The 27,051-nt window shown below is 39.2% G+C and overlaps 1 protein-coding gene across 2 annotated transcripts in view; it reads left to right on the forward strand.

The window, feature by feature from the left end:
* Window positions 1–22,997, forward strand: part of SEPSECS (Sep (O-phosphoserine) tRNA:Sec (selenocysteine) tRNA synthase) — a 36,341-nt gene extending 13,344 nt beyond the window's left edge. For both annotated transcript variants that reach the window (XM_045997512.1, XM_045997513.1), the window contains exons 7-11: window positions 3,742–3,871; window positions 3,988–4,079; window positions 15,168–15,261; window positions 17,090–17,180; window positions 18,585–22,997. In XM_045997512.1, the coding sequence (XP_045853468.1) occupies window positions 3,742–3,871; window positions 3,988–4,079; window positions 15,168–15,261; window positions 17,090–17,180; window positions 18,585–18,888 (711 nt within the window). In that variant the 3' untranslated portion in view covers window positions 18,889–22,997. The remainder of the gene's footprint in view (window positions 1–3,741; window positions 3,872–3,987; window positions 4,080–15,167; window positions 15,262–17,089; window positions 17,181–18,584) is intronic.
* The last annotated feature ends 4,054 nt before the right edge of the window (window positions 22,998–27,051 follow it).

Genomic DNA, 27,051 nt, shown 5'->3' on the forward strand with positions numbered 1-27,051 from the left:
AGAGCTATAACTAAAATGTTTCAGCTTTATTCATTTTATTTTATTTTTATTTTTGAAAGATTTTATTTATTAGAGAGGGAGCATGAGAGCAGGGTGAGGGGCAGAGGGAGAAACAGTCTCCCCGCTGAGCAAGGAGCGTGATGCTGGGCTCTGTCCCAGTACTCTGAGACCACGACCTGAGTCAAAGGGAGATGCTTAACTGACTGAGCCACCCAGGCACCTCAGTTTTTCCTTTTTTTATTTTAAAGATGATGCCCCAGAATGGTTTAATGAAGAACATATAAAATATTTTGGTATGCACGTGTCATCCCCAGGAAGGTGGCTTTGAGGAACCAGTACTTCTGTTTATATAGTAAACTGACTAATTTAGGAGACTGACAGAATATGGATGGTAGGACAGATTAATGGAGAGGGATGTCATAGAGTCACAGAAATACATAAGATTGATTATTTTAGAGTTGGAGTGGATTATAAAGCTCCCAAAGTGTGGGAAGCAGCAGCTTTGCTTACTAAGAATTTGCAAAAAGTGGGTGTTATACTACTTATTCACAGACCTACTTGTCAGGTCTTTCAGCAGATACAGGGTTCCCCCTGATGTGCCAGGCATCAGGTTAGGCACTGGGGATACAGTAGTAAATACCACAATGTTCTTATATTCCTGGAGCAGAAGGAGACAGTAAACATTAAGTATGACAGGTCTTAATAAATGCTCTGGATTGGGGAGGGGGTGTCAAGAGTAAATGGAGTGATCCGGGAAGTCCTCTCCAGGAAGTAACATTTGAGCAGAGCCCTGAATAAGAGGCAGGAGTGTGCTTAGAGGATGTGAGGAAGAGCAAGGAGGCCAATACGGCTGGACCAGGGCGAATGAGGACAGCAATGATAGTAAGAGATTTGAGGTGCCCTAAGGATTGGGGATTTTATCCTTGGTATGGTTGTCAGCCATGGGAGGGTTTTGAGCAGAAGAGTGACATGTAATTTACATCTTTCAGCCCTCATTCTGGCTGCTATGTGGGGAGTAGACTGTAGGAAGGCAAGAGTGGAAGACTGTTGCCGAGCCCACATGAAATGTGTTGGTGGCTCAGGCCAGGGTGGTGGCTGTTAAGGGTTAAGACATGGTTGGGTTCAGATGTATTTTGAGAGTGGATCTTACAGGGTGTGCTGATGAATCAGACGTGAGGTATGAGGAAATGAGAATTCAGGGACTCCAGGGCTTGGGCTTGGGTAGCTGGAAGAATGGAAATGCCACAGGAATAATATTTTGTAAACATGGGCTCTTCCTCCGGGTTACCTCAGTTTTAGGCCCTGCTGTGCCTTTGATTGCCTGTGTGACTTTCAATAAGGTGCTTTAACTGCCTGGATTTGAATCCCAGCTGTGTCGTTAAGTACATTTCTGACCTTGGGCAGGCCACTTTAATTTTATTGTGCCTTAATTTTCTCATCTGTAAAATAGGTATTATAGTAGCATCTACCTCATATGGTTATTATGAGGGCTAAATGGGTTAAAAATATAGAGTGCTTAGAACAGTGCCTGATGTTTAGTAAGTTCTCAGTAAATTCTGGCAGAAATTTTTATTATATGAACAGTTATCTGTTTTATTTGCTACCAGGACCCCTAGACCCTTAAGCAATGTTTGGCAGCCGATAGGTGCCCAGATATTTCTTTTGTGAATAAACAAGGAAACAAATGAACTGATAAATGGTAGCCCTTTCCTTCATAGCACATGCTCATGTTTCCTGTTTTATTTAAGCCCTTTCAGTCTTCTGGTGTTTTTTTCCCCTCCTCATTGATATCCTCTGACTTCAGCGAGAGTGTGTCCAACTTGCAGCTTTTTTTTATTGTTGTTCTTCGTTAAGCAGTTAACGTATTGAGCCATATTTGTGGATATTAACTAAACTTACTATGGTAGTCACTTCATAATATATGCATATATTAAATCATCATATTGTACACCTCAAACATACACAGAATGTGTCAGTTATATTTCAGTAAAACTGGCAAAATAATATTTTCATTTAAAAAATGAAAAAGCCATATTTTACTTCCACATTTATTTTATTTTTCTTTTAAAACATATGTAGGTATATATTGGGGCTTATTCACTCTGTTTCTTTGATAAAACCATTTGTTATTTGTCAGGCTGTTTGTTTTCTTGCCACGGAATGTGCTGCCCTTTATGCTTTCTGTGTTTTAGTGATGAAGGGTTCTAGCAAAGTCTGGCAGCGATTGTTCACTTAAAACTCCTGCTCAATGCTAAGAATTCCTCTTTATTTTTTTTTTCTTTTTTTTTTTCCCTTTTTATTAATTTTTTCAGCGTAACAGTATTCATTCTTTTTGCACAACACCCAGTGCTCCATGCAAAACGTGCCCTCCCCATCACCCACCACCTGTTCCCCCAACCTCCCACCCCTGACCCTTCAAAACCCTCAGGTTGTTTTTCAGAGTCCATAGTCTCTTATGGTTCGCCTCCCCTCCCCAATACATTCTACTACTTTGCATGCTGTTTGGATATTTATTCCATCAGTCGTTATATGCTTCTTTCTGTTTCCTTGTGATATGGGTGAGATTTTCTTTGATTTTAATTTATGAGGACGTCAGAAGAGTAACAGGGAAAGGTTAAGATTTAAACAATCATGTGGTAGCTTCCAAAGTAGTCTGCTTCCCTTTCCTGCTTTTGTGCTTTTCCCAATTGCCTGGATCTGGTCTCTCAGATTAGGCCAGCTATCTGCTCTTTCTTTTCTCCCTTAGATATGGATGTGGAGGGAAAGTGTGAAGATGAAGGTCAAGTGTGGTTGTAATATTAATAGGAATGTAGATTGTGAATACAGATTGAAAATCTGTCATTACAGATAAAGAAAAAAACGATCTTAGTTGAAATTTAGATAATATCTCTATTTTTAAGAGGAGAAAATTGAAGCACATTAGATAGAAGGTCACAGACTTTGTTGGATGGGGACTAGAACTTAGTTTTTTATGTTTCCGGTAAGTAAGTATTCAATTTTTCACTGGAAGTATTCAATTTTTCACTGGGATATTAGATTTTCACTTGAAGTTCATTTGCAGTAGAATGAGATCATCTAAGATTATAACATTAGGAAACGTGAGTTATACAGAAACATTGCCAAGAGTATACAAAATAAAAATCCATTAGTTGATGTTAAAAATAATTTTTTTTCTTTTTTGTGATCTGAGTGGTGGTGGGAGCAGAGCTTGTTGCTTAAAGTGGTCATGCAGGTGGTCGATTGTCCCAGCATCAAAGAGAAGGATGTAAATGTATAACTGATTGATGGGCAACATGGGTGGCTGCCGTCCATTAGATACTGGTGGCCAGTCTTGAACTCACAGAGTGTGTTTAAAATGACTTAATAGTTGCAGGATGGCCTGTTGGTATTCTTGGGGAGGAAACTACTCTCCTAGCCAACTTTAAGGTGAAAAGCTGAGTCCCCACCTAAACTAATACTAAAACTCTGCCTTCCTCCCAAGGTTGTTGTGAGGATTTAATGATTTTTTTTTTATAAAAGCAGATTGTAAATAAAGTGCTCTTTCACATAAAAGGAGCAACATTTAAAAACTCATTTTCATGCCTAAAAATGTTTTATTGGCACTGTTACAAAGAAAATAAGATATTTGATCTATTTATTATTTTTCATGCATTATTTAATGGTATTTATTTCTTAATAGCAGTTGTTGTTGTTTTTTTTCCTAGAAGCCAATATTTAACATTACATGTTCTTTCATTCTAGGGGGCTCGGGTTGGCAGAATAGATGCTTTCATTCAGAGCTTGGACAAAAATTTTATGGTTCCAGTAGGTGGCGCTATAATTGCTGGCTTTAATGATTCCTTCATTCAGGAAATCAGCAAGATGTATCCAGGTAAAGAAATAACCAACAAAAATCCATTTATACCTAGACTACTATAAAAAAAAAAAAATCTTAATTTCTAAAGGTTCCCCCCCCTTCCTGAATATAATTTGTTTATCTTATCTCAGGAAGAGCTTCAGCTTCACCTTCTTTAGATGTCCTTATTACTTTATTATCACTTGGATCAAATGGCTATAAGAAGCTATTAAAAGAAAGAAAGGTAAGCTTTCCCTTTAGGTATAAAATAGGTCTAAAATCTTGACAAGAATTATTCCAAATTATTGGTGTTTTTGCCTTTGGTTTGCCACTTTGAGAGTATAGATGGCTAGTGTGGTCCTAAGGGATTTACTTTGATGTGGAATCACTCCAGGTGATTTCAGTTAATCATTTTGTCCTGTTTATTCAGATATTGTGAGTGATCTTGGACAGGTGAGTTTGCTTTTCTTTTTTTTAGAAACTTACATCAGAGATTCTTATTAAGTTTAGTAAAATTCAGTTCATTTATCACTTAAAGATAGAGGGTCTTGAGAGACAAATGGACAAGTTTTTTCTTTTTAGTTTTTGGAAGTCTGAAGACTTGTGTAGGTGTGAGATGTCAGTCACAAGAGGAAGAACCAGGTCAGAAGTTGGCCAGCTTCTCATTCTAAAGTAATACATTCATCTCTTGTCTTTACTGGAATGCTGAACTCATTGGTTATGTTGGCTGTGAAAAGAAAAGTGACATTTGTGCTTGAAAACTGGACTTTGTCTCCAACACTAAAAACTGGCTTAATTAATTCAGGACAACTCCAAAATTGTAGACAGAGACAGTGTTGGCAGGGTGGGTCAGACTAAAATGTTTTATTCATCTCCCATCTGGGAGACCTAGAGGCCCCTGGTACAGTTTTTACATTTGTGTGAATTTCTAACATTTAGTAGCAATTATAATCCCTGAGATTTAGAATATATTTATGTATTTTATGTATTTTCTGATAGATCCTCTCAACAGCCTTATGAATATGTAACAGAGGTTGAAAAATTTTGTTCCTAGTTTCCTCTAGTTATCCCCTTCCCCCCACCAGTTCAGTCCATAGGAAAGTAATTGCTTACTTTGTATTATGAGGACATCTCTTAAGATGTATGAGATATAAGAAAAGATGCTCAACCTCAGTCTTTAGGAAATGCCCCTGAAAACCTGGGAGATACCACTACACACCTAGTAGGAGGGCTAATATAAAGAACACCGACAATACTAAATGCTGGCAAAGAGCTCAAGCGAGTAGAGAACTCTCAGACATTGCTGGTAAGAACACAAATGGTACGGTAACTTTGGAAAACACTTTCACGGCTTTTATAAAGTTAAACATATGCTCACCGTATAAAGTAGCCTTCCCACTCCTAGCTGTTCACTTAAGGGAAATGAAAATTTATGTCTGTACAGAAACCTATACATGAATGTTCATAGGGATTTTACTCATAATTGCCAAACCCTGGAAACAACTCAAATGTCCATCATCTGGTGTATAAACAAACTGTGGTGCATATATACTCAGCAATAAAAAGGAACAAATTACTGATATAAGCAACAAAATAATGACTCTCAAATGCATTATACTAAATGAAATAAGCCAGATTCAAAGGGCTGCATGTTGTTTGGTTTCATTTATATGCCAGTCTGGAACAGGCAAAAAATATCAGGACAGAGAAGAAATCAGTGGTGGACAGTCGTGGGTTGAGGGAAGGGACTCATGGGATGGGAAAATGGTCTGTATCTTGACAATGGGAGCAGTTTCATAACTGTGTATGTTTGCCCAAATTCATAGAAGTGGACCCCTAAATACTGGGCCTCTGAAATTTTGCTATATGTAAATTATGCCTCAATAAACCTAACAAAGATTTTCAAATGATTAGAATAAAAGTCCGGTTTGATATACTCCCAAAGGTAATCATCGTGGTCAGATTGTTGTAGCTACAAAGAGAAGACCTCAATAAATGTTGCATGGAACCTTTTCCATATGACAGATGAAGCCTGATTATAGATGAGCAAAACCAGTATCATGGGTTTATATTGTTTATATGAGAGCTTAGTTGTATTAGATGCCAGTGGGCCTTAGCTCTCCTATAACTGATTGTTTCACTATGAAAAAGATGTTTGAACTCACAGATTTTTTTTGTGAGGTGTTCCCATTATCCTCATTTTTACAGGAAGTAGAAGGATAGAGAAGTAACATGTATGAGGTAAACTGTGAGACATGGGTTCAAAGCTAGGCAGTTGAGCCTTTGATCCGCCATCTTAACTCCTAAACTCTACTGCTCTTTCCTTATGTGGATAAATAGTCTGGCCTGGTAGCTATATAGTTATCTTATATAGCTATAAATCTGAAGACTTAGGTCTACTAATAGCCATTGGACGCAAAAACAATGAATAAATTTAGTGATCCTGGCCAAAAAACCTCAGTTATATTTTAGAAAGGATATAACGTATTTGCCTTGTGCAGAATCACTGTTGTTGGGAATGGCCCATCCCTGACTCCAGGTGATCCTAGCGAGACTATCAATCACAGCACCCCTTCCTGCTCTGTTCAGAGCAGTGAGCTTGTGATCTGGCTAGCTTGGTTCGCAGGTGGGCATGTGGAAGTAGATTCCGTCCAGCAGGTTTGATAGGTACTTTAGAGAGAGAGGGTTTGCTGCTTTGCAGATAGTAAACTATAAGGAGATAATACTCAGCTGCCATATTTCTGGCCATGCCAAGAAAGCCTTCTTGGGACTCGAGAATACGAGAGGGAAACGAGCTAAAAGTCATTTGCGTCTCTGGATCGAGCCATGCTTGCTTGTAGACTTGGCTGTGAGATGAACCAACAAATTCCCTTTTCCGTTTTAACTAGATTTCTGGGGTGCCTGGGTGGCTCAGTCGGTTAAGCGTCTGCCTTTGGATCTGGTTGTGATCCCCAGGTCCTGGGATCGAGCCCCACATCGGGCTCGCTGCTTAGCAGAGAGTCTGCTTCTCCCTCCCCCTCCTGCTCCTGCTCTCTCTCTCTCTCTCTCAAATCAATAGAATCTTTAAAAAAATGATAATAATAAACTAGATTTCTAACACTGATATTTTGATTCCCCTTACACCCTTGAGTCCTTTGTAATGTTTCTCAACATACATTTCCTCCTTTCCCCTTCCACAGCCACCACTTGTAGCTCAGACCCTTACTGTAGTACACCTGGATGCTTACAGTAATTGACCAGTTCTTCTCCCAATTCCCAATCTTAGTCTACTCTAATTTGCTATGTTATAGCATAGCATAGTGCTAGATTAATATTTTAAAGTTCTTCAAGTTATTCTGCTTTGGGTTATGGTTGCCTGGAAGACAAAGTCCATATTCCTTAGCCTGCCATCACGATCCTTTACAGTCTGCTCTCCCATTACTTTGGCAGTATTGGACCCTGTCATTCTTTTATTCAGGCAGAGAAATGTTTATGCATAGGCCCTAAGGTAAATTCACAAATGAGACTTGCATAGTCTCTACCATCATGGAAATTATAGTGAGGGGAAATCTAGATATTAAATAAACAATTAAAAATCTGTCCAGCATTATGAAAAGGACAAGCAGAAGGTAGGAGAGCATGTGGCAGCTAACCCAGTTCCAGCAGGGGTGGGGAAGGCCTCCCTGAGGAAGAGACATCTGTTCTACAGAAGTACAGCTCGTCCATTTATTAGACTCCTATGGTGTCATCATTAACCCGAATGGATGGCTAAAATGAACTCTTAAAGGGTATTTTAGACTGAATCTAGAAAGCAAAGTACTTTGCCAGTTATTGGAGAGTTTGTTCTAGATCACTTCATAAAACTGGCTGGCCTTTGGGATAAATTCAAGAGTCGGTCACTCTGGAGTGGGGCTCAAACACCTGCATTTGTAACAGACTTCCCTGATGAATCTGATGCACATCCTAGTTTGAAACCCATTGTTTGGGGGGCACACAGGTCACTTGTATCTGTAGCAGAAACTTGGAGAAGAAACATAACAGTGTCCTAGCATTTGAATACATAGGTTGATAATATTTTATGGAGTTTGAGACAGACTGTATAAATATCCCAAATATCAAAGCTTAACAATATAACTTGTTAATTACCTCTTTATTTCTGATCTTTTCCCTTATCCTAGATACAGTCTTACATTGTGGCTGCTCTTTACCTTACAATGATCCCTCTGCAGATTTGGCTAAAAAAATTCATTTTTGGAATCTATAATAGCTCTGATAAGACTATTACATAAAGTTTTAAGTTAGATATTTAAAGATTATTCTTTATAATATAGATAGAAACTTTAAAACTTTTTATATGCTCTTTTTATTATATCAAGCAAGTATACTATTTAATATTTCCTATTTCTTTTCTTGAATGGAAACTATATATGATAACTAATATTATTATATATTTGCTCTAATAAACTAAAACAGGTCTTGAATGATTTTGTAGTTAAATTTATTTAACTAGCAAATTAAGCTGATTATCTGAGTGCATGCCCCCCAGAATCACCATCAGGTCTCTGAAATGAAACTTGGTCCTTGATTATAGGTAGTCTGGGAGACTAGCGTCCACCTTGGAGTTTGCATTCATCCCTCTACTCTTCGTGTCCTTTGCTTGATATTAGTAGATGCTCATCAGATGTTGGTGGAATGAACTAATGGATGGTATTTGGGAACACCTGGGTTTAGTTTCATATAGTCATCTCTTATGTTGCACAGAATAAGTATCTTTCTGGATAATTGAAAGTAAATTAACTTTTTGATCCTGACTTACATTATGAGTTAGATGTTGTCATAGAAATATTTCTCTATATAGTTACAGTTGGAAATTTGTGAAAAGAAGTGAGTTGAAATGGTGGTGCCTGTTGTGTGTAACATGTATTATACTTTTGGAAGTAGGTCTTCCTCTCTAGCAGGTACTTCTCTTCCAAGATAATTTCCTTACCTTAGGATTTTGGACTTGTTGATTTTATGGGTGCCCTGTCATCTTTTTGGAATCTAAGAATTTCCATGATGCCATGGTTCTTTTGACTTTTGACACTGAGGTTTTGACTTTAAATTTTTCAGATACTTTTAGGGAATTCCAAATACCCATGCGTGTGTAAATGTTGTTTAATATGAAAAAGAAAATCCACCTGCTTTGGGAATGACCTGTAGGAATATGTAGCTTGACTGATAAATAGATCCAGCAGGTAGCCCGGCTTTGCTTCCCATGGGGACTTTGTTAATCATTGTATAAATATTCTATGGGCCAGATTTTATGTTCTAGTGATATTTATGAATCGGATGGCTCCATCTCAGATATCAAGAGGTAACCTCTCTTTGTAACATCCAGAACTTTGTTCTTTTCCTTTTATCTAGATGGAGTAGAGTTGAATTCACAGGGATAGGACAAGAATAGGATTGTAGCTACAGGGTATTAGCATATGTCTGTAAGGGTCCTGCCAACTAATGTTAGTTATTATTTTTTAGTTATTTTTTAAAAGATTTATTTATTTATTTGAGAGAGAGCAAGCGAGCGAGTGCGAGTATGAGGTTGGGGGGCAGAGGAGAGTGAGAAAGAATCCGAGCAGACTCTGCACTGAGCGCAGAGCCCTAGGGAGGGCTCCATCTCCCGATCCTGAGATCATGACCTGAGCTGAAACAGAGTTGGATGCTCACTTGACTGCACCACCCAGACGCTCCACTAATGTTAGTTATTTTATCTGGAAACTCTTTTAGGAGGGAAAAGTAGGTGGGTGGGAAGTCAGCATTTTTATGAATGTTTGCTGTGTGCGAGGAGCTCTGTGAGGTTTATTATATTTATTATTTCATGTGCTACTTAAAGCAAGTTTATGAGGTAGGTATTACCCCCGTTCGTTTTACAGATGAAATTGAGGCTCAGAGACATTAAGTACTTGTCCAAAGAGCACAAAAAGTGCCAGAACTGCTTCTGAAACCAGGTCTGTGTGATTCTAAAGCCTCTGCGCTTTGTGTCTCATCACCCTCTTCTCGCTGCTTCTGCTCATTCATCCAGCATTGAGGGAGGGCTTTCCCGCTCTGGGCTAGGCATTGGCGCCCTAAAAATGATGATCCTCGTGACTCTCTGTTCTTAGCTACTGGAGGTATGTAAAACCCCAAAGGCTCTAATATATTAATTGGTTTTATTTAAAAATTCTTTGTATAGAATTTACTTAGAGACTACCTGAAGTAATCTTCAAAGTATTGAAGTGCTCCTTTGAGAACTCTTGTCATTTTAAGTGAGTAAAAGTTTACTCTTTAACAACTTCATTCAACAGGCAGATCTTTTCTTTGAAAAATGTGGCTGTCCTCGATAAACCCTAATTGCATATATGTAGCATAAATATTGTTTTTTTATTGGATTTGTTGCAGAAGTAAGACCTCTTTTGTTTAAATGGACTTCCTTAGAACTGTGAAAAAATAATCGTGATAGTTTATTGGTTCAGCTCTGGAGAAGCTGAGGTAAAGCTATTTTGCTTCAGCTAGAGCTATTTATATACCATCACTAAGAGCTCCTTTTCATATTATCGGTGTTACTGCGTACTAAAAAAAGGAGTGTTAAAAGAAAACTTAGGATTTTTTTTTCCTGTGCCCTTATTCACCACAATGATATTTTTAGAGGTTATTTCATCTAGTATATCTCTTCAGAAAGCGCTTTATCTTTTCACAGTAGAGGCAGACAAGAACTCAGCTTGAAGCCATTCCTTCTCAAGTCTTCTTTTTTGAAGGGTGAAAGGATCAGAGAGTGGAACTGTGTGTGTGAATTGAACCTCTGCCCTTAGCCCCTTGCCGAGCCACACATTTTCACCAGGGGAGAAATGGCCATATATTTAACTGAAGAGGCCTTTAAGAAAAGGGGTTAAAATTTAAGACGCTATTTCTAGGAGTTTTTCTCAGCAGAAAGAAAGATCACTCTTAGAAGTTTCTCCTGACTTCTCTTTGCTTCCAGAGAATGCCATCATTCTGCTTAGCTTTCCTTTAAAAGAGTGCTTTGCTGAACAGGGCAAGGAGATAATTATTCATTGTTGCAAATACCTGCTGAATTGGACAAGTACAGAAGAGGAATGACAGCAGATGGCTGCTCCAGTGGCTAGCATTTGTTAGCTGAGGCTCTGGAGAACATCAGACATACAGCTGCAAACACTGTCCTGTAACAAAGCGAAGTTTGGCTTGAGTAGATTTCGTCCTGAAAGTGGAGTTGTTGATGTCAACAGAAGCATCTCATTTTCGGCCTGCCTTTGGGGTCTTGACAGAAGAGTGTGTGGAAGCTGCGCTTTAGCCTGAGCTGCACAGCCGGCCGAGAATGCCCAGGTTCTTTCGGCAGGCTGCAGGCCAAACTGTGTGCTGCATTTAGTACTGGTATCCACACCTACGGACCTCGGTGTGCATGGATCCGTACCCATAGGCTCTTGTCCATCTATCTGCCCTTCCATGGTATTGTGAATATGGTAGACCATTTGTTAGGTTTCCCTTGATTTATTACCGACCCTATAAGACATCCTATAATAATTTGCAAAGTTCTCTTTTTGTCTGCTCTTGTAACATGAAACAGTATGTTTCAGAAAACATGATTACATAGGACATTTTCCCGTAAAATTTTCTGAATTTTGCACATTTGGGGACTATGGGGAGCGATAGGCTAAATGTTGGGCTTCACGACTGCAAATCAATTTACAAAAGGCCATGTGAGAGATAATGCTTAATATAATTCAACTTCCCGTCCATTAACATCCTGAACTATGGTGTAAAGTTTTGTATCTTTATTCTAGAAATATAGCTGACATTAGCATTCAGGTATGCAGTTCAGTTTATCTCTAGTGAAGAGTTTTTTAAAATTAAGTTAAATATAGCACAAAAGACATAGAAAATCAATAATATTTCATTTCTTTTAAGTAAGACCTTTCTATATACGTTTGCTTTGGGTGCTTATAATTTCTCCCTTTATAGAAGTATTTTATAATAAATGTCAGTTATAGATTTAACTGTGGCAAAAAAAAAAGTAATAGTACCTTTAATATATCAGGAAAAAACTGCTTAGCTAAGTAGTAGTGTAGGAAATAGTGGTACAATCTCCTAAACGATATTTTTAAAATGTAGTGATATTAATGGGAGAGCATTTAGGACCTTAAGCTGTCAAATATTAAAGGATTCAGTATATTGTGCATTAAGGTATTTAAGTTTCTTTGCTTATTGGATTACCTATCATTACCCTTTACACAGAGTATTTGTAGATGGATGTGAACTTGACTCACAAATATTTTCTTTTTTGTCTAATTATTCCCATACTAGTGATAGGTAAGATTTATTTTACCTTAGCATTTTGTTTGTAGTCTTAAGATGTTAGCTGCAGTTAAAACTGAATTCTAGTGGTGTTAGGAAGTGATTGCTAGAACCAGTTAAAACTGATTTGTTAAAGTATTAGAAATGGAATATTAGGAAAATCTCAATTTTTTAATAGCCATGTGTGCCTCAGTAAGTTTAAAAACAGCCTCTAGGGGTGTTACTAAGGAAACATTTCCTCTTTTTTTGGAAATAGCTAACTACAAATTAAGTACATATTAATTACTCATCAGGCATCTCTTAGTTTATGTGTGACCACAGTGTGATTAATGTGGCAGCCATACTAGGTAGAATAGTATTTTAGATTTGTCCTCATCGCTGAAATAAGTATTTTGCTATTACTGTTCCGGTAGAAAATGTAGGAGTCTATAAAAGGCATTTCCTGTCTATCAGATTTGTTTCTGCTTATGAGAAGTTGAATTTGAAACTAAGAGAGATGCAGATTAAGACTTTGGTGTGTAACATAGTTGATGAAAAATCAGCAGTTTGTATCTAAATTAAAATATGTCTCTGCTTTTTTTCTTTTTTAAACAATACAGAGCATTTAAATTAGTGATCTAATTGCTTTATAGTTGTTGAAAATATAAAATGAAACCCAGAAGTTCTACTGTTCATTAACATTGGTATAGTACTAAAAGATTACGAATTACTCCAGTTGCCTGGAAAACTCTTGATTTATGCATTCCATTTGATTATCTTACTGCCTCACCTTCTGAAGTGAATGTCAGAATAGTAGTTTAAGAGGGAAGACCTTCCTACATGTCTAAGAAAAGATGCCCTAAACAGCTTTTTACATTTTGCAAGTGGTGATAACAGTTGCCTCCTTAAGTATTTCTTGGCACTTTTTTTTATTAAAAAAGAAAGGCTTACTACGTCTAATAGTAACATTTCCTCGTAGCTTCATTAGGTATGACAAGTATGGATGTTAACTTTTTCATTTAAAAAAATCAGCTTATTTTAGTGATCTAAGATTTCCCAATTCTGACTTGCTGAGAGAATTGATATTACAAAATAGTCTAAAATTTTAAGAATGACTATTTAAATTTTTTTCAGGTCAGAGTATAAAATATACCATGTTGACAAGGGTGAAAATGTTTGTGGTCTTAAGTAGACCCATTAATAATTAACACACTTGGTACAACTTTTCCTCTTCTTTTTTTTTAAGATTTATTTATTTGACAGATAGAGATTACAAGTAGGCAGAGAGGCAGGCAGAGAGAGAGAGAGGAGGAAGCTGGTTCTGCGCTAAGCAGAGAGCCTCATGCGGGGCTCGATCCCAGGACCCTGGGATCATGACCTGAGCTGAAGGCAGAGGCTTTAACCCGCTGAGCCACCCAGGCGCCCCAACTTTTCCTCTTCTTAATCTTTACTTAACAAAAGATGGATTTAGCAGGATCAGACTATCTAACTTTTACCTTAGAAAAAATTGAAGCAGTTTTTGTGGCCTTTGAAGTAGAAATATCATTTCCTGCTGTCCCCGCTTGGGACCAGCTCTGTTGGTCATTGGATCTTTGGTGTATCTCTAGAGTTTTATGTGTTTTGACTATGACTTGGAGGAGGTGATACAAATGGGCTTTTTCAGGCAAGACGTATTTGGGCAGATTTTTATTTTAACACTTTATAAAGAGCTTACTAGAAGAAAGTATAATTTTCAGTCAAACAGTTGAAAATTTAATATTTATTTACAATATTTTATTAAACTTTGTTGAACTACATGTGTACATGAAATTTTATACTTCTAACATATTTTTATTTTATTTTCTACTATTAGATATTATTTATTTTCCAGAGTAAGACCAAGAATACAGGTTTTCATTTTTAGTTGCTATATTCTTTTGATTTGAGGGAATTGTTAATTTTGAGTTTGTGCAATTTAAAGGAAATGCATTTTTTTTTTTTTTAAATTTTATTTGACAGAGAGAGATCACAAGTAGGCAAAGAGGCAGGCAGAGAGAGTGAGAGGGAAGCAGGCTCCCTGCTGAGCAGAGAGCCCGATGCGGGACTCGATCCCAGGACCCTGAGGTCATGACCTGAGCCGAAGGCAGCGGCTTAAACCACTGAGCCACCCAGGCGCCCCAGAAATGCATTTTAAAGTACTTTTTCCTAAGTTACTCACATACTAAAAGTCTGGCACATTCTTCTTGGTGTTTGGAAAACAGTGAAGAACACCAAGTCCCTGCTTTCAAGTTTTCCCACTTGAGCAGGTAGTCACAGGGAGTATTCATTTAAGCAAGTCCGTGAGGTATTTTCAGATTGTGATAAGTATAGTGGAGAACCCAGAATATGTAGTGGTTGGAGGGAGATGGGAGTACATTAATAGGGAAGTCATAAAGGGAGGTCCCATTCAGGGGAAGCAGGCATGAGGGTTCTGACCCTAGAAGGAGCTTGACACGTTCAGCAGTTGGAAAGGAGGCTGCTGTGGTGCTCTACTAAGTGGGGGAATGACTTGCTCAGTTGGCTATGTTGGCTGGCTAGTTCATTTGGGGCCTTCTAGGTAATACTTACAGAGAAGGGAGTCAGTCATTGGGAGGGACATGATCTGATTTATGCTTTTCAAAGACTGCCCAGGGCCTGTGCAGGTAGAATAGATTAGAGGGGCCGGGAAGTTGGCAGAGAAATCATTTAGAATCTTTGCTGTGGTCCAGGGAACGGGTTGATGGCTGCTTGGTCTCCAGTGATTGCCCTGGAGGTTCTGAAGAGAGGATGAATTTGTGATAGATACATAATAGCCCCAAAGCAGGAAATATGCTGGTCCTTTGCCTTCTTTACCTAAATCTTGTGGTTTCTGATCATTGTGGCAGCTTCGAATCTCACTATAATATGTCAAAGAAAGAATTGCTCATAGGGCACGTAGATGAGTTAATTTACAGCACAGACATCACACCAAACAGATTTTTGTCTTATTTAATCTGGCAAGTTGCAGTAAGCATTTATTTGATTTTTTAAAAAATGTACCATTTTGTTGTTGCAGGAAATGTTTTCATATTTGTCCAGCCAACTAGAGAAGCTGTCAGAATGCTACAATGAAAGACTTTTGTATACGCCTCACAATCCCATATCTTTAGGTAATATATTTTTCTTAAGGAAAAAAAAAATCATTGCTTCTTAACCCTCCCCAGCAGGGAGCTGGTATTTCTAGAAAGAGTGTGAATTCTTTGTGGTTACAATGATAGTTCTAAATTCATTACAGTGTTAATTTGGAAATTGAAAAAGTTTAGCCTTTTGAAATGCTTTAATGTATTTCTGAGATAAAAAGGATACACTGAAAAGAATCCGAATCAATATTAAGTATTATAATGCATATGCAGAAAATGATACTTTAACTCCTGCTTCTAACCAAAATAATTTAGTCACTAGTAAGAACTCTAAAAATTTTTAAAAGTTTCTACCCGTTAACAAGAAACTATAATATTAGAAATTAAATCTGTGTTGTTTTTAATGCTGTGATTGTTTCCTGAGTGTCTATGTTAGAGAACTCTGTATTTATGATAATTTCCTTTGTATAAGTACTATATATTTTTGTCACATAGTACAAGGACTATGAAACAGGTTAATATGAATGCTGACTTTTATGCATTTAACTTTCAAGTTTCCTAATTATCCCTTTTGTGAATGACAGTTCCCCAATTTCATATTTTGTGTGTATCTAAGGAAAGTAAGGACTCAATCATTTGTAACTGAAGCCTGTTTCCATGGAAAACCATTTGCCACTGATACATAATAAAACCCACCCTAGTTAGTCCTTTGCTGGTTTCTAATCTATGTAAATGTTGTAGACGATGATAAGGTATGGTTTGAATCCCAGTTCTGCCATTTACTAACCTCTAACCTCCTTTCCCCTATCTATAAAATAGAGACAATGATCCCTCACATACAAAATTGTTAGAGAATGGTTAAGGGGCACCTGGCTGGTTCTGTCGCTTAAGCATCCGACTCTTGATTTAGGCTCAGGTCATGATCTCAGGGTCATGATTGAGCCCCATGTTGGGGTCTGAGCTCAGCGCAGAATCTGCTTGTCCCTCTCCCTCTGCTCCTGTCCCTACTGCTCTCCCTCCCTCTTTATCAAATAAATTTTTAAAAATCTTTTTAAAAAAATGGTTGAGATTATCAAGTATCTAGTAAACCATATCAGGAAATTGTAGCAAGCAGTAGTAGTGAGAATATAGTTTACCCACATAACATCAGAAAGATCATTCTCCTTTGCATATGCAGAAGTTGATTTTACTTTGTCTCACATATATACTGAAAATTTCCCATGTTCTCATCTTATATGTTCTTAAAACATGGTCGAATTTGAATAAACTGCCATATTGATCATGTCAGTGTTCCATTTTCAATTGGTAAGTTCACTCTTTAGAAGGGTGATAGGGAAATTCCATTCTGATTCTTACTGTGTTAATTTGTAGTAACATCTTTTTGTCTGATAGGTAAACAGATCCTACTATCGTTTATTTAGTGCATTAAAATGAAATCATGCCACTTGACAATGGATAAAAAGTAATGTCTCCATGCCAGTTACAAAAAAGTATGTGATTCCTTTTGTCAGAGGTACTTAGAATAGTCAGAATCATAGAGACAGAAAATGGGATGGTGGTTGTGGGGGGTGGGGATGGGCAGGAGGAGAATGAAGAGTTACTGTTGAGTAGGTGCAGTGTTTCAGTCTTGCAAGATGAAAAGAATTATGGGCATTGATGGTGGTGGTGTTTGCACAGCAGTGTGAATGTGTTTAATACCACCGAGCTGTATGCCTAAAAATGGTTAAGACGGTAAATTTTATGGTACGTGTATTTTAACACACACACAAAAGTAGGGTCTCCTTCATTAAGTGTTTATTTTTTGAGGGATTCTGTGCTGGTGAACCAAGGTGCATTGGGATCCTTTTTTCTTTTTCAGCTATGACACTTAAGACACTAAGTGAATACCAGGACAGATCTGTCACTCAGCTTGGCTCAATGCTTTTTACCAGACAGGTTTCTGGAGCCAGGTGGGTATGTGTGAAAGAGGCCTGGACTTATTTGCTTCTCCAAAAACTTAACTGTAAAGTATTTTTCATGAACAGTTGATCCCAAGTATATACTGAGGTCCGTGTGAGTGTTCCTCATGGGTGAAGCAACGATGAGGTGGAGAGTGTGTAGGGCTATGGTAGCCCATGTGTGGAAGGCCTGCCCTTGAAGCAGTCTCAGAAGGATAGGGACCTTGTCTGTTTTCATGGACATCCAGAAACAAAGTCTCACCACCCCTCCGTACAGATTTTTGTCGTTATTTTCCTTTGTTTGATCACCTTCAGTGGTGTCACATTTTGGTGCTTAGAGATAAGTCATCTTCATTACTAAATTCAGATGAAAACATTTTTAAGGAAAAGCTCATTTCCTAAACCAAAAAGTTAGGCAATTCTTGTCTAAGTACTGCCTTTGAAAAATGTACTTTTTGCTCTTACATGTACATGGCTTAAAAATGCATTTCATTTTTCATTTTATATTTGATGAGGTCAGAGAAAAAGGACTTGAAAAGAAATATCTTGCTCTAAGTACTCTTCTTTACGTGCCTTTATTAAAGAATTTCTCTCTGACTACCAGAGATGAGAGATTTCACATCAAAGGACAACTTTTTAAAAGAAAAAAATCTTAGATTAATTCAGCTTTTACCTTGATGAATTATATCGATACATGGCGTAGTTTTGACGCTTCTAAAATGGTTTTCTTGGCCTTGCTTTTAGTGTTGCCACTATTTGTCTTTTTGTTTAGGATGATTTAATTGACTTATTTTTTTTAAAGTACCATTAGAATTCTGCTTATATCAAGTATGCCAGTGAAATCAAGCTTACGGAATGCACATGCCATCACCAAATATCCCTTTATGCTGACCACCACCACCTGTAAGCAGTCACAGAATTCTTTCTGGATCCTTGCTTTAAAACCCTCCATGGCACAGCTCGGATCAGATAGATGGAATTTCGGTTTGTCGATTGTTGGAGGTGATACACAGCAATTCGTCAACGTGGTTTGACTTAGAAATTTCAGTATTCCATTTGAAGTATATATATATGTGAAGTCAGATTCCATATTTAGTACAAAAACAGAAATAATTTTCTTTTTTTTCTCTTTGAAGAAGGTGCAAAGGTATTTGTGATTCCTAGAAGTAATAGCTCTTAATGGAAGATAAGTCAGTGGCCATCTCCAGGCAGCACTCTTCTACGGAGAATAGCCGTGTATTGTATAATTTTATCTTAAGGCTGCCACCGTCTATTTTCATAGGCCCTGATTTATGGCTGTTTTTAACTTCTTTATCAGTAGATCTAAGGCTTAGTAACACTGATATCTGTTGTTTATGGGTAATATTCTGTTAACACCACCAGACATATTAAATTGCTAAATCTTCTCCCTTTCAGGGTTGTGCCTCTTGGGTCTGTGCAAGCCGTGAGTGGCCACACTTTCCGAGGCTTTATGGCACATACAAATAATTACCCTTGCGCTTACCTCAACGCTGCAGCAGCCGTTGGAATGAAAACACAGGATGTGGACTTGTTCGTGAAGAGACTTGACAAGTGTTTAAAGACAGTAAGAAAAGAACAAAATGAAGAGAGCAATGCATCTGCAGTTGACAATTACAACAAAACTGAAGATGTAGATATTGAAGAAATGGCTTTAAAACTAGATAATGTGCTTCTTGACACGTCCCAGAATTCTTCATGACATGTGAAAGGTTTCTTTTTGATTATTTGAAAGAAGTGATGAAGCTACAGTACAAACAAGCAGTTTAAAGATAGGGCTTGAGGTTTCGGAACTGAGAATGTCATGGAGGATATGGGGGGTATCTGGTCAAGGTACAGACCGGGGTCTGAGCTAGCCATCTGATGACTTGTTATCTTTTTTATTCTTAGACTGCCTCAATTATTATGTTCCGTAACAGATAAAATACAATTAGGATTTTTCTAATTGTTAGAATATTTGTCAATTAAGCATTATGATTCAGATCATTCTTACTAATATGACAAGTAAAATTACTTCTAATTCTTTTTGAAATGTGTAAATTGTTTCCTCCTGACCATTCTCTACTGTTCACAAATGACTTCTGTTTCTGGTCATAGAGAATTGAGAACAATCCAGTACTGCTATTTACAAGATGTTGGTGTCTGTAAGTCACAGTCTGCCTGTGAAATGGTCATTCCCCAGGGAAGCGGAGTCCAGCATAAGCTTTAGCTTTCACTTAGTGGTTCTCAGCTGGGAATGATTTGCTTATATCCAAGCAACACCTGGGGACATTTTTAGTGCACACAACCTGTGGCGTGCTCTTGACATCTAGAGCTGGAGGCCAGGGGTCCTGCTGCTCAACATCCCACAGTGGATGAGCCGGCTTTCCCGAACACAGCCCCAAATCTCAGTAATGCTGAGAAGGAGAAATACTACCCTAACCCAACTCCTCAAGCAAAGTTTCCTGCAGCAACTTTCGTTATTCAGTAGTGCTTCAAAGAAGAAAGCAGTAAATGTTACCATTAGATTAAGTGATAAGCTGGGCTGCCTGTTCTAAACCTGAGATAATATGGCATTTGTGCGTTTTTCCATTTGGGCCAGTGAAAGCTTTCTCCCACTGTTTCTGCTCTAAGCAGGCTTTGCATACTGGTTAGTTCAGGTGTTGTGCACAGCCATTATCAAGAGTGGTTAACCTGGGTATTTGGGGATCTGTTTTTGCTAGGGAGGTGAAAATGATGTGATAGGATGAACAGGTGTATTTGCCTCCTCCCCCTTCCCACACACTCACTTTTTTAGTCTGATATTCCAGACTTACTGGCTGTAACAATTTTTGTTTATGTTTTAAGAAATAGACTAATGCCTCCAAGCCTGAGGAAGGAGCGAAGGTTTTGAATAAACCAAAATGCCAAAGCCATATTTCTCAAGACCTGCTCGCTGGAGCAATGTTCCTACGAGATGCTCACAGGAATAAAGTATTCTGTGGGCAGATCATTTTGGGCCTTCGTAAACCTGCCTATCAGCACATTAAAGGCTCTGAGAATTCCTTGAAAACTAACTTAAGTGGGTCCTTATCCAAACGTGGAACCCTTTTCTCAAATAAAAACCTACTGACATCCCACTGAACATGCTTTCAAAAACACTGCAGTTGAGAATGCGGCCTTGGTTTCTGGGTTGTGTTTTTCTCTGTCAATTGGTGGTGTAAACTATGTCACACATGATCTCAAACAGATACCACTCCCGTCAGTGCGTAAGTTAAAATACTCTAACCCTACCTTGACCTCCTTGGACGTCATTAAGTACTTAATTATCGATATTGTAAAGGCTACTTTTAAATTAATTAATTATTTGGGATTCTAATATTTTAGATATCTTTTTTTTTTTTAATAGCTATAACAACACACTCTGGAGGACTAATACCTGGGTGAAAAGGTGGTGTGAGGTTTTTTTATGTGGATTTGGGACCGAGTTGCAGAACCAATAAAGCAAAAGGGTCCCAGCCGTGCCTCTGGAGTCTGCAAGAGGGAATGGAGTCGTGTTGCAGATGCTAAGGGCTGCTGGCACAGCTTCCTGGATGCGGGAGCCAGGGCGGGTTTCTAGAACAAGTGATCTATACCGTGTGAGCGTCATTTAGCTTGAGACGGCCGGAGCCGAGAGACCAGCAAATGTTTTCTCATCTGCAGTGTATCAGCAGTTCTTGGGCTTCAGCTGCTGAATAGATAATAATTCTAATTGAAGATAAATTACATGAACCCACATGTGAATGATAGATGTGTTGTAACATTTCATTCCTGGTGCGTAAAATCAGCTGCAGTTTTTATTATTAGTTCTTTCCTTTGAGAGGTTTTGGAGTAATAGCTCTGTTCCTGCTGGTTTAAATTTGACCTTGAGGTCCTGGAATTCACAAGAGTTTTTGAAGGGGTGCTGTAGGTTCTGCTGATTCGGGCTTGCCTTTGCTCCCACCCCAGTGTTGTTTCTGCTCACTCCCGCCATTTCCACATATAAGTGTAAAAAAAGTATGTATGTACAATTAAATTCACTTTAAGTTGCTAGTACTGATCGATAAACCTCGTAATTGGCCTTCATTACCCTTGCAATGTGGTAGAGGGGCAATGGCTGATCCATTTTCCAGTCATGACTAAGATGACCTGTCCTTACGATCCAGCTGCCCTTAATAAGGCTCTCAGGTAGAGTTTTGGAGTTTGGTTTTTAAAGTCATTGGACTGTGGTAGTCTTCCCAGAAAAGAAAATAGAATAACACAAAATATTCTTTAGGTCACTACACAATGTGTTACTTCTACAGACAGCAGGGAAAGGTATTTTAAAATCCAGCTCTCAATTTGGCTCTTATGTCTTCCGTTGATGAATTCTCACTCTATCAGGGAATGATGCGTGATACCAGCCTCAGGAGTTCAGTGTTCAACCGTAAATCTTTCTAGTTAGCTTTTTGCATTAGTTGAGTGAAGTTCTAGAATGTGAATTATTGAATACAGTTCTGTTCAGCCAATAGGCCCTTGATATACAGAATGGTAAATTTAAATATAAATTAAGTTTTTTCTGATTTTCTCCCCAGCACAAACTTTCCTGTGGTTCTATTTCTGTAAGCACCCCATCATGATTGTCATCGAGCCTAAGCTATAGGCTTTGTTTTCATTTGTAGACAATATGTCTATGAGAGGCTTTAGTAAAAGTTAAAAGAACTAAGGACTTTCTTTTTTAACCAGTGATATTACTTTAATCTTGAATTAGTAGCTCATCATGAGAGTAAAATTCTGTGTTCTTTCAAAGAGGAGAGTAGCTAACAGTTGAAAATAATTGAAGCAAACTGGTGAGTCTCATTCATGTAACACACAGAGAAAGGTTTTTGCATACATACACATCGGGTGCACACAAGACTTGGGGTTTCTCCTCTCATTTCCTAAGATGTCCTAATTTCTCCCAAGCCCTTAAGTGATTTTGTTGTATTTTGCATTCATGAGGTTGACTTTATTTGGGAACAAAAATATAATCTGGTGTGTATACACAGAAGCCTGGTCATCTCAGAAGTTAGGTACCTTCTAAATAAAAACTATGAATATTCTCTTACCGGTTAAAAAACAATTCCCATCAGCAGTTTTTCCTTGTCTGTCCCATTGTGTTGATTCTCTGTCTCTTGTGGCCGCGCCTAGTGTACAGGTGCAAGACGTCCCCATCACGTCCCTTTGTGCCTTTCGTCTTGTTTGCCTGTTCCTTCAGCCATATGGTGTGTACACAGATCAGCTGATGAGTGCAGGGCTAATGAATATATCTTTATAGTCTCCTATGTACTATTTAGGTCAATCTAAGGCCTTAGGCAGAATCTGGAAGTGTTTATACTGTCCTGTTTTTAGTAAGCAGTGTCAACTTGAACTTCTAGAGAAATGTGAAGAAAAGCTGTATTTCACTGTGTAATTGTGAGGGGACTCTACCTACTAGAATTGAAGCTGATGTCAGCCTGCTACCCTGTACGCTTTACCAAAAGAGAAAGATGTTTCAAAAAGTATTTTTGGTGTAAACTGTTTAAAATGAAATATATAATTTACAACATGAGATAAATTTTTAAAAACCATTGACAGTACATTTCCTTAGTTTACCTAATCATGGCTGCAGATAAAATCTGAAAAGTACAGATAATGAACACCAGATTACTTACTCATTTTTTGATTCAGTCATCAGTACCAATCAGCAAGAAAAGTCCTATTTATAATGGGAATCACCAGTCTTAACGGGGTTGGGGCTACTTTGTTCTTTAAAGAGGAAGGAGATGACGTTACAGCAACCTTTTGCAAAAGGTCTGTTAACTACAGAAAGTGTGTTACTTCCCTCTTCAGATTTCATTTTTAAATTGTGCTGTTTGAATTTTGCAGGTAGTTCTCATTTGTTTTGGAGCTGGATCTCTGCATGGGTGCTTATTTAACCATGTGAGCTCATATATTTAACCTCGGAGTACTGGTCCCATCATGTGTGAAATGGGTACAATCTTACAGGATTGAGGATTAAATAAAATGATAATATATGTAAAGATTTAACTCAGTGCCTGATATAGCACTTTCTGTTAATAATTGCTATGATGCTCTACATAAAGTTAATTTGTACTAGAGTTAAATTAAAATACATTATTTTCTAGGTAATTTAGTAGAACTCTTTTTGGGGGGAGGGTCATCAATGGATTTTGTCCCTTCTCCAGTGGAAGTTAAAAAGTATGTGGTTGATTTTAGGTGACCACTTTTTTTTTTTTATTACTTTCAGAGTTTCTATTTTGGTTTCTATGAATTTCTTTTTGATTTCTGTTTACGCTTGAGAATTATTGTCAAGAAACATATTTAAAATGCATTCACTATTTTATGAACTTGAATTCGGATCACTCAGGAGAACTTAGGAGAGATGGACAGAAATAGTTCATGCCATAGTGACTTCCAAATTGGCTGTATTATGGACTAAAGTTTTTGGGATAGCCAGCAGACCTGCAAGCATAACTAAGTTCATTATATTTAGCCCTATTCTTAGGGCTTCCCACATTCAGCAGAATGACTAACGCTCCCAAATTTACATCTCTAGTAGACCTCTTCCCTCAACTCCACACTCAGTGAAACTGCCTGTTCATCTTTTAGATTTGCTAGACATTTATCTCCCTCATGCCAAGGGTGATTCCTTGATCTTTTCCCCCAGAAAACGTGTTCCACCCATAGTCTTCCCCTTCTCAGTTGAATAAACTTCTGTTCTTTCAATTACTTAATCCAAAAACCTTGGCGAGATCCTCTGCTCCTCTCTCTCACAGTCTATGTCTTACCCATCAAGAAATCATATTGTGTCTACCTTTAAAAAGTATCCAGAATCAAACCCCTCCTTACCTCGTCCTCTGCTCCCAGCCACATCTGAACTGTCTGTTCCTGGTCTGGACTATTGCAGTATCCCACCCCTTCCTGCGTCCCCCCCAAAGAACCTCCCTACCTTCTATCCAGGCCCCTTTGCATTCTATTGGGAATACAATATCCAGGGTGAACCTTTAGGACACGGATCCTATCGGTTGCCTGCTCGGACTCTGGTGGTGGCTCCATATGCTACTGAGCAGATGCCAAAGTCCTGGCTGGCCCCAGAGGTTCTGCAGCATGTGGCCTGCCTGCCCCCACCTCAGGGATTTTTCTGACTCTTCTTCCCACGCTTTACCTTTGCCTCCTCCGCTCTAGCCCACCTAGCTACCTTGCTGTGCCTCAAACACTGCGGGCACACTCTGCCTCAGAGCCTTGATCCCGGATACCTCCAACCTCCCCCCCTCCCCCACCTGGGAACCCTACAGCTCAGATGCTTGGCTACACACCTCCCCTGCTTCTTGTTTTTAATCAGAATTTTCCTTTTTGATGATGTCTACCCAGACCATCTCTTTTGTTTATTTTTATTTATTTTTAAAAAAGATCTTATTTATTTATTTGAGAGAGAGAGCATGTGCATGAGCAGTGGGGAAGGGGCAGGGGAAGAGGGAGAAGCAGACTCCCCACTCGGTGGGGAGCCCGACTTTGAGGCTCCATTCCAGGACCCTGAGATCATGAACTGAGCTGCCAGTAGATACCCCCAGACTATTCATTTTTAATACCATGGTTACTCCCCTCCCTCCCTTAATAGTGTCTCTAAAAATGGTCTTAAAATTGAGAATGAAGCCTCAGTTTTACTGTGTGTAAGAATCTCCTGGGGTTCTCTTTAAAATGCAGATTTGGAATCAGTAGATCTGGGGCGAAGTCAGCATTGCTAGCAAACCCCGAGGGGATACTGAACCACACAGGAGCAGAGATCCAGCGTACCATGTAGTTTACATATGTATTGTGTCCTGTTGTTTGTCCTGTTGTGTAGAACAGAACCTCCACTAGAGCAGGATCTTTGTTTCGTCCACTCATGTATCCCAAGCACCCAAAGAGTACTTGGCCCGTGACAGACTCTCAAATATTTGTGGTAGGAATGATTCGTTAGGCACTACTAAATACTTCTAGAACTATATATGAAATCCCGTCATGTCTGACTGAAACTCTTCTGTGGTTTTCTACTACTTCTAGAACAGAGTCCCCAAACTCCTGGTCGTTGTGGCCGCCACAGAGACCTTGCTTGGAGCTCCCTTCAAGAAAGGACTAACTACCCAGCTGTAGGGAGGGCACTTAGTTGACAGCCTCCCTGCCTTGAGCTCCTTCAAGTTTAGCACAAACCTTTCGTTTTTGAGCCAAAGTCACACCTTTGGCCCATTTCCGAGCAAGGCAGTGACACGATGGCCTGACTCTTTGTACCTGATGTAGGATTCCTCAAAAGGGTTATCTTTGCTTCAGATCCCGCCATAGGGCAGGCTGAATTTGGTGGGTTCTGCCTTGCAGTCTGCTGGCTCCCCCTGCTGCAGCCTGCCCCCCCCACCCTTCTTTGACAGGCCTTACTCCCCATAAACCCTTTGTATTCTTTTTTTTTTTTTTAAGATTTTATTTATTTGCCAGAGAGAGAAAGAGTACACACAAGCAGGCAGAGAGGCAGGCAGAGGCAGCAAGAGAAGCAGGCTCCCTGCCAAGCAAGGAGCCCGATGCGGGACTCCATCCCAGGACCCCGGGATCATGACCTGAGCCAAAGGCAGTGGCTTAACCCACTGAGCCACCCAGGCGTCCCAAACCCCTTGTATTCTTAAGTACAAAATGCAGGTTCTGGGGCACCTGAGTGGCCCAGTAGGTTAAGCCTCTGCCTTCGGCTCAGGTCAATATCTCAGGATCCTGGGATCGAGCCCCACATCAGGCTCTCTGCTTAGCAGGGAGCCTGCTTCCCCCTCTCTCTGCCTGCTTCTCTGCCTACTTGTTAACTCTCTCTCTGTCAAATAAATAAATAAAATATTTTTAAAAATGCAGGTTCTTTTTCAGCCTCTGCTTCCCTGAGACTCCAACCTAGGACACCTGTGGCTTCACGGTGCACTCTAGTCCCCTGCCTACCAGGACCACGTCTCCCACCCCTCTCTCCCTGGCTCTAAACAGACCAGACAAACCCAGAGGGCATCCGCTTATTACTATTTAAATAATATGAACGCATAATACAGTTCCTCAGCCTAATTAATCTTTCACTTATTGGCCATCCCAGATTCTTACATTGTTTTCGTCTGGCATCATTTGTTAGCTGTTTTGTAACTTAACTTAAAATACTAATTAATGTTTTTGACTATGTGGCAAGACTTTGTAATTTAGCACAACTCTGATGAGTGGTCAGTATTCTGGGAGAGAAGTAAATCCGCTCCATCGACCAACCTTCGGGAGGAGTTTCGTTCAAGGCCCTGGCGTGGCTGTGAAGTAATTAAAAGGCAGGCTCCCCTGGGCCAAGGGAGCTTGCACGAGTGACTTTTGACGCATCTGTGAAATGGAGACAAAAAAATCTAAAAGGGTTTAATAAAGGTCCTATGAACTCATGTGTGTCAAGTACTGAGCAAAGACTCTGATTCAGAGCAAGTGGTCTGACAGTAGCTATTTTTACCTGGAGAGAGAAATGGAGAGATCTTCCATTAAGTAGCACCAAAAACAGTCATTTCACAATACAGCTGTGTGATCTTTATTAGATCCTATTTGGTCAGATGAAAACAAGAACACGGAGATGAACTGCGCTGTGAGGTCTTGGTTCACGTGGCCTGTTCCCTCCTGGCCCACTCCCTCCCCGCCCTGCTCTTTGCTTCTGCCCCACCTGCCACGGTTGGATTCATTGTTCTGTCTTAAGTCTGTTTTCTCCTGTTAATAGGTCCCTAACGTTGGGGGACTTGGGCAGCTCAATCCGTTAGGTGTCTGACTCTTGATTTCCACTCAGGTCATGATCTCAGGGTCATGAGATCGAGCCCCACATTGGGCTCTGCACTCAGCATGGAGTCTGCTT

Source organism: Meles meles, chromosome 2 (assembly GCF_922984935.1).
Source record: "Meles meles chromosome 2, mMelMel3.1 paternal haplotype, whole genome shotgun sequence".
In the NCBI taxonomy this organism is placed as follows: Eukaryota; Metazoa; Chordata; class Mammalia; order Carnivora; family Mustelidae; genus Meles; species Meles meles.